Source organism: Psammomys obesus, unplaced genomic scaffold, assembly GCF_907164565.1.
Source record: "Psammomys obesus unplaced genomic scaffold, mPsaObe1.curated_primary_1811, whole genome shotgun sequence".
Taxonomy (NCBI): Eukaryota; Metazoa; Chordata; class Mammalia; order Rodentia; family Muridae; genus Psammomys; species Psammomys obesus.
Genome location: NW_026596443.1, coordinates 598,847 through 610,036, shown reverse-complemented (window position 1 = coordinate 610,036; position 11,190 = coordinate 598,847). Strand labels below are relative to the sequence as shown.

At 44.1% G+C, this 11,190-nt stretch overlaps 1 protein-coding gene across 2 annotated transcripts in view; it reads right to left on the bottom strand.

Annotated features, from left to right (window-relative positions):
- Positions 1-600: 600 nt before the first annotated feature.
- Positions 601-11,190, bottom strand: part of Lemd1 (LEM domain containing 1) — a 41,835-nt gene continuing 31,245 nt past the window's right edge. For both annotated transcript variants that reach the window (XM_055598149.1, XM_055598150.1), the window contains 2 exons: positions 2,989-3,065; positions 601-1,576 (listed from right to left, as the gene is read on the bottom strand). In XM_055598149.1, the coding sequence (XP_055454124.1) occupies positions 1,342-1,576; positions 2,989-3,065 (312 nt within the window). In that variant the 3' untranslated portion in view covers positions 601-1,341. The remainder of the gene's footprint in view (positions 1,577-2,988; positions 3,066-11,190) is intronic.

Genomic DNA, 11,190 nt, shown 5'->3' with positions numbered 1-11,190 from the left:
GATTATTATTATTATTTTTTTTTTTTTGTCAATTTGACACAACGAAGAATCTTCTGTGAAACAGGAACCTCAGCTGAGGAATCGCCTCCATCAGAGTGGCCTGTGGGCATGTCTGTGGGACATTTTCTTGGTTAGTAATTAATGCAGGAGGGTTCAGCACAGTGTGGACAGCACCACCCCTATGCAGATGGCCCTGGGTTAAGCAAGCAAGCAGACTGAGCAAGCCCTGGCAAGGCAGTGAGCAGCTCTCTTCCATGGTCTCTGCTTCAGTTCCTGCCCTGACTTCCCTCAGTAATGGATTGTGCTGGGGAAGGGGGCAGGGATGTGAACCAAATTAACCCTTTTCTCCCCAATGTGTTTTTGGTCAGTGTTTTATCACAGCAATAGAAAACACACTTAAGACAGAAGGCAGCATCTCACTATGCTGCCCAGGCTGACTTAGAACCCCTGGGCTCCTGAGATCTCCTGCCTCCGTTCCCCTAGTAGTGAGACTGCATGCACACAGTCTACATTAAAAAAGTTGCAAGCCATTTTCAATAACTCACAGGAAACCTACAAGGTTCCTGAGGCCCTTCTCTCTGTTCATAGACCAGTAAACAACTGCAGGAGAGAAGGGACTCTCTGTGGAGCTTCCTGCACATTGTACAGGAGCTGCAGAAGCCAGCCTTCCTGAGTCCTCACCTGTGCTGGGAAAAGGACTCCCTTTTTGTCAATAATCACAAGAAACTCGGTTCGCAGAGTTAGACTGGATTCCTAGCCGTGTGTGTGTTTGTGTGTGTGTGTATGTTTCCTCTGTGCCCTCTCTGGGACAAACAGACATTTTTGTACATATCACAGAGCGCCAACAGAAAATAGAGAAATCAAAGCTGGATTGCAGCTGAGGAGGAACAGGTTTATGCTATATCAAGGTCACTGTCATCACCATGCCAAACTGGAAATGTCACCACTGTCTGGACATTTGGACACATTTTATTAAGAATATAATTATCTCTTTGTTTTTATGCTCTGTAGTAGCACATGGTCTCAGTCATAACAATGTGAAGCCTTTTTGTCTGGTAAGAGGAAACAGGGGAGGGAGGCCCACGTAGTTTCTTTTACAGAAGAGCTCTCTGATTTATTAGCACCTGTAATGATGGTTTACTTGACATACAGACCATCATGCACCTAGCATGCTGCCTGGTTCTGCCCTTGCTCCTCCACCTGGCTTAACCCAGATACAGCCATGAGAGCTAGCATATCCAGGGAGATGCTGCCTGGCTGTAGCCATGGCCCTTCTGCAAAGATCTGTGTTTCCGGCTAAAGGTCCGGGATGCTGCACATGCTGCTTTGCTCCTAAAGGATTTAACTCAAGAGCGGCTTCTTTTCTACAGTTATGTAGACAAACAATACGATGATGAAAATGCCAAGGATGGCCAGCTTCAAGCTCCATGGGAAGCTATTCTGTAGGTTCTGGCATAGGAAGCTGTTCCAGGGGTTCTGGTATAGGAAGAGGCTCTTGGGGCTCTTGTCCTCTTGGCAGTAGTCCTCTTTGGCAACACACCCACACTTGATCTTCGGGCACGGTCTTGCAGCATACCTGTGGAGACATATCAGAGGCTCTTAAGATTGTAATCGGCTGTTTCCTGATCACCTCTTAGGGTAAATGTGTGCAACTCGGAGGCCCATGGGAGCAGCCCTAGACCCACTGAGAATCTATGTTAAGGTCCATAACTATAAACCCATGGTGTGGTCAGGGCATGGGAGGGCTCTCGGTTCTACAGAATATTTCCTTCCACTGTTATCTGCCTCTGAAATACTAAGTGCTGGCAAAGTCTGGCTCCAGGTTTCTGAGTCCCCATTGGAAAGCTGTATAAGTTTTGGTGGCAGAGCTGGGGCCCTGTGCTTATCTCTGCACAGGCTCATCACTGCCTTCCTGGTGGATGTGGAAGTGCTTTTCCATCCCCCTTAACATCGGCATTTGAAAGAGTAGGAGGGTTTAGAGCTCAGTGGAGGCTGAACTGTCTGGGTGACCTTTGACCTAATGACTCCACTACTCTAATTCTGTGAGACTAATTAAACTCTCCTCAGAAGTCAGAGAATGTTAGCCATGGAAGGCAAAAGGATCATAGGTTCAAAGTCATCCTTAAGGGCTGGAGAGATGGCTCAGAGGTTAAGAGTGCTGTCTATTCTTCCAGAGGTCCTGAGTTCACTTCCCAGCAACCACATGATGATGGCTCACAACCATCTATAATGAGATCTAGTGCCCTCTTCTGACATGGAATGTACGTGCAGATAGAGCACTCATATACATAAAAATAAATTACAAATAAACATTAAAAGAAACAAACAAACAACACAAAGTCATCCTTAGCTAAAAAGCAAATTCAAGGCACCCAAGGTTATATATGACCCTGTCTTAAACAGGGTCCAAAAAAAAAAGTTATGGAATTTTCTAGAACATTAGAAAGATTGTTGTTTGACTGAGTCGTAGATTGGTATTTAGAGATTGAACCTAGGGCCTCATGCTCTACTACTAAACCACACTTTAAACTCTGCTTCTACGCAGTGAAATCACCTATTATCTGGCTTTTTATCAAAGCCACATCCCTTTTAAAAGATGAACTTTTATCCAGTTTCCAAACCACAAACAGTATCGAATCTTTCCAGATAACCACAAATGAGGATGTGGGTTCTGGTCTGGGCTCCTGGAGACTTTAGCATCTACTCTACATCCCCTGCCTTCCAATACCTGTCTTCTTAATCTCCAAAAACAAATGACAAGATACAGACTTTGGCTATGAAATTATCTGGTCTCACAAATATATCTTCTTTCCAGTAGGTTCTCTTCAGGTTCAAGCCCTTCACAGACATCTGAATAATGATTTTACCCCCAATAATATCTTTGTCTTTTTACACTACATAAGGTTTTACTTGAGACTGGGTATGTACTTCAGAGAACTCTTGGCTAGCATGCCCAAGGCCCTAGGACACAAGAACACCAGCATTTACCTGACTCCCTTTGTGGGTTTCTGGCTCAGGCAGCAGGTGTCTACGACTCTTCTTTCACCAGGAGAAGCCTTGGGTCTCTGACATAAGCAGAAAGAAAATGCCAACAAGGATTTATTTGCAATGTCTTGTAATCTGGTTTTCGCTGTGTGTGGAGGGGGAGAATCACACCGGGTAGTTTAAGATTCGTTGTATTTGTATTTGTCTTTCCTTGGTGGTCAGCAAAAGCACCCAGTACCATGAAGTGATGTTTTACTTCAGTGACTCATGGGAGGACAACAGACACGAGGGAGACTAGACTCACATGGTGAAAACAGCAATCTGTTACTAATCATTAATTCCATTTTCTGTCTTTTTATTATTTTTCTAATTTGTGGCTTGGCAATTGTTTTCTTTTCCTTTCTTCCACTTTAAAAAATGTAGGGTGTGGGTGGGGGCTGGAGTGATGGCTCTTCCAGAGGTTCTGAGTTCAATTCCCAGCAACCACATGGTGGCTCACAACCATCTATACTGGAATCTGACGCCCTCTTCTGGCATCTAAGTGATCTACAGATAGATCACATTTATATGTAATTTAATTTATATATTTATTTTTTTTTAAAGTGTGTGTGTAGGGTAGCAAAGCAGATGCTGAGGCTAATAGCCAAACTTTGGGCAGAGTGCAGGGAATCTTATGAAAGAAGGGGGAGACAAAAAGACCTGGAGGGGACAGAACTCTACAAGGAGAGCAACAGAGCCAAAAAAGTATACAACATCATGTGTGTGCCTAGCCCAAGGAGGCTAAAAGAAGGTGTTAGATCCCCTGGAACTACAGACAGTTGTGAGCTACTATGTGGGTGCTGGGAACTGAACCCAGGTTCCCTGGAAGAGAAGTGCTCTTAACCACAGAGCCATCTCTGCAATCTAATTTGTTGTGTTCTGCAGATACTGAGACCATCACACTATCCAAGCCACAGACCACTAAGCATGGAAGGATGCTGTGGAAGCACTCCATTAATTGAATCTTAGTCAGTTGGCTCTCACGGAACTATATCCTGTTTCTCTTGTCCCACTTGAATCCTGGGACTTGAGCAAGAGTAGGTCTTCCACCACCATTGTGCTGTCCGAGGCATAGGGCAAACAGTCAGTTACTGACTGAAGAGGGAGACTGGCTGCCTCGAAAAAACAATAGCTCAAGGCCAACCAAGGGGACATCTAACCACAAGACCAAGAGGCTGGATGTGTGGCACATGGGACAATAGAGGGGACACTGGCATCTTAAGGTTACCAGAACAAAATGCCTTGGTTTCTGAATGTTGTCATGATCCTCACTTGAGCACCTAAGTCTGGTGACTAGACTGTCACAGATCCAAGAACTCTGGCCTGGTAGGACAAGAAGGTATGGCCACCTTACCTAGTTCTGAACACAGCCATGTGGCTGCAGTCATCTGCCCTTCCTTCTCTGTCCTTCCCAGAGAAAAGCTCTCACTAGTGGCCTGGATGCCCAAACAGGGCCTGAAGCTGTGCCCTTTCCCGTCGTGGGCCTGCTGGTAGGTCCAGCCAGACCTCCTAAGCAAAGGTTCTCAGGCACAGTACTCCTCCAAAGCTCCCACAGCCCTGCATGCTCAGCAAGAGGTATTTTGTGCTGTTCTCAATGGTGCTGGAGAATCTTTTTATTGTCTAAATTCTATTTAAAAGCCTTTGATTTAGATAAAAATTTAAACATACACAAAAGTAGACAATAATGTAAAGAGCCTCCGCACATCTATCACATATCACTTTTTCTCCTGAGGTTAGAAATAGGAATGTTAAATAAAGCGCTTAAGATAGAAGTCTATTGCAAAATAAAATTACAGGATTTCACAGCTCTTAGGCAATCAAATACTCCCTCCTTTCTCTTCCTGTCCTAAGTCGTGTTAGCTCCTTTATTCCTTTCCTTCCCATTTTGTTGAGATGACATCTTGCAGTGGTGCCCAGGATAGCCTGAATCCCTGGACTCAAGCCATCCTTGTGCCTTAACATCTCCTGACAAGCTGGGCTGCAGATGTGGAACACCATACTTGCCTGGCCTAGTTTTTGTTTTGAGACAGGGTCTCTCTGTGCAGCCCTGGGTGTCCTGGAACTTGCCATGTAGACCAGGCTGGTCTCAAATTCAGAGATCCTCCTGCCTCTAACTCCTGGTCTATCTTGTTTTTTTAATAAATTGTTTCTATATATTGTTTATACATATATATGTATGTATATATCACAGAGTTCTTGTATAGCATATGTAAACAGTGGACTTTTTTTCCAATACAGAGTAATTATGGCCTGTCCACTTGACTGTGTAGCCATCACAACAACTACTAAACTACTAATAATGTTAGAAAGCTGTATCTCAGGAAAAGGGTCACCAATATGTCAACTGGCGACAGTAGAAAATCTTATGCAAACAACAATGACAGCTGTGCATACTCTGGATCATCATAAAGATAAACCTAGAAAGAAATAACAAAAAACAAAACAAAACCAGATTTTGCAACAGTTGGTGTCTGTAGCTGACTTATATTTCATCTTTTTTTATTTTTATTATTTTACTTTTTGATAAAGGGTTTCTCTGTGTAGCCCTAGAATTCACTTTGTAGACCAAACTGGTCTTGAACATGGAGATCTGCCTGCCTCTGTGTCCCAAGTGCTGAGATTAAAGGCACATGCCACTACCACCAAACTTTATATTTCATTTAAAAAAAATTCCTTTTAATGTTATACTTTGATCTCCAACATAAATATCATTTACAGTGTAACAGAAATATACTGTAGTTCATTACAATAATGACTGAGCTGGGGTATACACCCTGGGGAGAGAGTGTCCTTGCTTCCTTTTCACATTTTCTCATTTGAGAAGAGAACCCACCACATATCTGTGGCTGGCCTGGAACACATTCTGTAGAGCAGGCTGGCCTCAGACTCATCTACTGCTACAACTAAAGGCCTGCACCAGCGTGACAAGCAGATCTATTTTTTCTCCCTGTGTCCAGGGCTGGAATCTATAACATGATCAGAACTTAGTACCTGGGCATAGTGGTGCACACTTGGGATGGTAGCGCATGAGAATCTGAGGCAAGAGGATCCCTTCAAGTTTCAGACTAGACCAGACTACATATGGAGACTTTTTTTCTTATCTTTTCTTTTTTTTTTTTTTTTTTTTTTTGACAGTATTTCTCTATGTAGCCCTGGCTGTCCTAGAACTTGCTCTATGAGTTCCAGGTTCCAGGCTAGCCTAGAACTCACAGATACCCACCTACCTCTGCCTCTGAGCTAGGATTAAAGATGTGAGCCACAACCTTGCTGGAGATCTTAGTAAAACAGAATAATTAAAAAAGAAAAAAAGGTACAGAGCAGGAATGTGCAGTCTCCCTTGCTCCTTCACTCTCTTCGTTACATGCCTGCATGCAAGTCAGAGAATCCTCTTTCTCAGTAGACTAGAGCTGATCATGGCTGCCATGATCAATACAAGAAGTCAGAGATGTGCCAATACAATAACCCACATGCTCTCTCTGCATAATACTAGCTATGGAAATAAACTCAGTCTCAAAACTAGCCTATGAGAAAGGAGCTTCTACAAAGCTTGTTCACAGATGAGGAAACAGAAGTGTGGAGCATATCAGCAGCTTGCTCTGGTGAGGGGACAGTGCTAGAAGGCAATGCTAGGAGGAAGCCCAAGATGTACAGACGAGTCCTTGCTCAGTCCTTACCAGACAGTACGTCACTGCGGCTCCATTAAGCACTTAGAAACAGTATGTTCTGAACACCTATTATCTTGGGCATGCAGTGCACCTCAATTCCGAGTTCTTTAAGATATCAGGAACTAATTATAGACACTAATTTGCAGATGGAGAAATGGAAACTCAAGACGTTAACTGATTTGCTCTAATACAGTCAATAAAGGACTAGTTAAGTTTGGTTTTGTTCTTTTTTTTTTTTTTTTTTTTTTTCTGTTTTTGCTTTCGTGGCACTGAGGATAGCTTTGAACATGATGGGAAAACTTTCTGACTGAGCTCAGCAGCCAAGCTCTGATACTTAATATCTTAAACCCAGATACTATGGCTTCACACCTTTAAAGATATTTTTTTTCCTGTTAGGAAAATTTGTCATTGAAAACATGTCAAATATTTCTTAAAACTTTCCATTAATTAATACATTATCAAATCATTATTTTACTGTGAAAGCAATATTTGCAGTCATTAGTTCCATTCCTAGGCATTTCTGGAATAGCTTTTTTCTTAAGACTTTTCCAGGTGGACTATTTTGGAGTAATTCTGCCTACTTAAGAATATATTGACTCTGAAAGTGGATTGTATATGAGATACTGAGTTACACTGTTATATTCTAATTAACTACAAAACATTGGGCTACCATCTAGGGCCAGAATAAACAACAATCACCGTGCAATCTCATTAAGTCATTTTGCAACTAAGAGCCACATTTGGGGCTGGAGAGATGACTCAGTGGTTAAGAGTGGGAACTGAGAGATGGACAGGAAGAGGAAGGAGGAGGAGGCCAGGATGGGTTCACCTGGAGAAAACATCACATGGGCAGAGGAAGGACTCCAATAATGGCATGAAAAGGCCCAGATGGAGAATATAAGCAAGTACCATGGGATTATGGATGAAAGGTGGGTTACCATGATGGGAGGTCAGGGTCCTTCCTGCCCTCCTAGATTGGTATGCCCTGGAGAATGGTGGCATGCCTGCCTAACTCAACACCAGGAGTCACAATCCTAACCCTAGCTCAACTCAATGCACAACAGGAAACAAAGAGCCTCCAGTGGATCCTTTATGGTTAAAATCACAAGTCACAAAGGAAGACAAAGTTTGTTTTTTCTATCAGAAGAGTTGAACAGCTGTCTTGTAAAGGAGGCCCACATATGACCTCTTTCGGGTACTTGGGTATTGCAAAAAGTATACTTTCTGCTACAACCTGATGTCATTGTGGTTAGCCTGTCTTGCTTGGCTCTCAAGATCTCCTTGGGTACTTGAAATTGTACTAGTACTACATAATCTGCTACAAAAGATTCATTTTTGGGTTTGTAGGAGGCTCTCAAGGGATCTCATGAGTTCCTGATATTGTGCTACATTTTCTACTACAAAAGATTCATTGTGGGTAGCCTAACCTATCCTACCCTTCCTAATAAGGTTAATAAATCTCACCTGGGTTGCGTGACATTCGACACTGAATTACAGTTACAGACCCTACACTACATTCAGTGCAGTACAAGGTGGCTGATCTTCAGGGAACCCAGGACGCTGACTGGAAGGATCTGGTGTTCACGATGAATCACAGTCTCTTCTTCTTGGACATTTCTCCCTTCGGGCTGAGACTCCTTTGGTTCTCCAATACCAGGCTTTGGGAGACTGTGGCCATTGTGGTCACCACAGGAGTGTCAGCAGCTGCATCTCTCTGGCTGTGCTCAGAGAGAATTGGGAACCAGAGATTACCAAGTGAGCAGGAACCACTGAGGCTCTATGAAGAGGATTCATGCCAAGGGCACAGCAGCCATCCTGAATAACACAGGGACGAAAAGGTCCCCACAGGTTCCCCAACAGGAAGAGACATCATAATTTACTAACATCATCAGAGACTACAGACTGCTGGGGCCACTGCAAAACCCTGCAAAGGGTGATCAGACTTGAAGCAGGCATTCTCAGGGATCATAGGCTCCAGTTTCCTTCCCCAGGCCATGGATGGATCCACTTGCCTCTGCCTACCAAGTGCCAGGCTTTGAACTGTGTGCCATAGTGCCTGGCTAGGAAGAACTCATTTTTATCAGGGACATAGTCACTGTCCTCTACCACATGTCCAGAAAATACTGAATAAATTGTTAAGACATCTGAAGCAGCTGGCAGTTCTCTTTGGGAATCAGACTACTTGACAATATGGAAGGGAGGTAAAGGAATGGAGGGGAGGTGATGGCCAGCAGAGTGAGGAGAGGAGGGAAAGACAGAATAGTAGAAGCTGAGCAAAGTGTTTGCAGGGTGGTGGCACATCGGGGGAGGCCATGGTGCTGTGACTATCATGGAGCATGCCCATGAAACAGACCCCCAATCAGAAAGCTTGGATGGCTCAGTGGGGAAAGGCTTTTGCCACTAAGCCTGACTATGTGAGTTCCATTGCTGCAATCCACATGGTGGAAGGGGGAGTGGATTCCCCGGTGTTGAGGAGCTTACATGAACCATGCCAATAAGTTAGTAAATGTAAAATGAAAGAAAAGAAAAAAAAAAAAAAAAGGTAGGAACTGAGAGGCCACCTGCTGCTATGCAGCACAGACAGGAAGGGCGGTGTCTCTGCAATGAGCAAGTATGTGGTAGAGAGACAGGAGAAAAAGAGAAGCAGAAAGGTTTGTGCACTATGAAGTGAGGGTGGTGAGAAAAAAACCTGATGTGAGTAGTCTGCACTCTAACCTGAGGCCGCGTGGATGTCCCTGGACTGGGCTGCCTCCTGGGGCTATGTTGATGTCAAAGGCTGTACAGAGCTAGCACTGCCTCTCACTGGCTACAGAAGGCAGGGAAGCTGGCCATATCCTTCACCCAAGCAGTCAGCTGAGCTAGCTCTGGTGTGGGTGCCAAGGAGCTGACTGGATAAGAAACCTGGTCGGGCCTTTGCCAACTGCCACAGGCAGGAGAGTTGGCCCCACCCCTTGCCTAGGCAAAGTAGAAGAGCTGCCCCTGTTGGCATGGAGCAGGAGAGTGAGCAGGCTGGCCTACTCATGGTAGCAGTGAGCTACCATCCAGGCCTAGGTCCAGGGGTTTCAGTTGACCCATCCCAACATCCACCCCATCTTTGAACTGCTGGAGCACATGAAGGTCCAGTCCTGCAGATCTTTATGTCACAGGGCAACAACAGGATATCCGAGGAGAGCCTCAGTGAGGACCCAGTATTGATGGTGTAAGCAGAAGCCAGAGGCCGCAAACCAGACCAATGACTCATTGCAATGAACATTGGTAAGGAAAGTTGTATGGGCAAAAGTGTATGCTGTATGACACACTGCAACCCACCATGCTTCCATGGTGAGATTTTTGTTACTGTGGTTCTTTTCTTTTCTTTTCTTTGGAGGGGAAGTTTCAAGGACAGAGAATGAATATGGAGAGAAGGTGAGATGAGTGAAATTGTGGTGCATGATGTGAAATTCACACACACACACACACAAAAAAAAAAGAACTGCTCTACCAGAAGGCCAGGCTTTGATTCCTAGTACCCATGTTACAGCTATTTGAAACTAGCTCTAGAGGAGCCAAAGTCCCTAGTCTCCATGGGCACCACATGTACAACCCTCTCATGCCCCTTCACATACTTAAAAATAAAAATGACTCTCAAAAATAAAAGAATTACACTTGATTTGTTTTGTTGTTGTTGTTGTTGATACTGAATCTCTCTATGTGGTTCTGGCCATCCTGAAACTAGTCCAGGCTGGCCCCATGTTTACCTACTTGCCTCTGCCGCCTTTAGTGTGACGGCATGCACCCAGATTACACTTGATTAAAAAAAAAAAAAAGTCTACCTTGACTAAAGCCATCACTAAATGTCTACAGAGAAGCACATTGTTGCATTTTAAAATGCTTATTATACCTGGGATAGAAAGCTAACCAGAATCTCATGGGCTGACACCTCCAGTTACAGAAATGAAGAAAGGAGATGGACAAATTTCTGCCCTTCTTTGTTCCTGTTTTTTTTTTTTTTTTTTGGGGGGGGGGTGGAGGACTTCTTGCCCTTGTACTTGGGAGAGTCAGGGTGCTTTAGGACTTGAACATGGCAGTCTCTCCAGCTAAAACATGACACAGTCCCTAGCCATTCTAATTCACTAATTGCGTGTATGTGTGTGTGTGTGTGTGTGTGTGTGTGTTTACATGTAGCATTGACTTTTCCACAGATGATGTAGTAAGCCTGAGGTTATGACCAGTTCTCAGGGAGAACAACAAAACGCCCCTCTAGTTTAGAGCACTATAAACTGGGTTAATCCCAATCTGGCAGTGGTGGTGCACACTTTTAATCCCAGCCCTGGAGAGGCACAGGCATGCAGATCTCTGTGAAATGAGCCAGCCTGCTCTACTTAGTAAATTCCAGGGCAGCCAGAACTACATTATGAACCCCTGTCTCAAATAAACAAAAACAACAAAAACAAAACAACCAAAAAATGGGTCAATCCCAGATCCCTTCTTCACTTAAATGATTTTAGCAAAAGTTCTCATA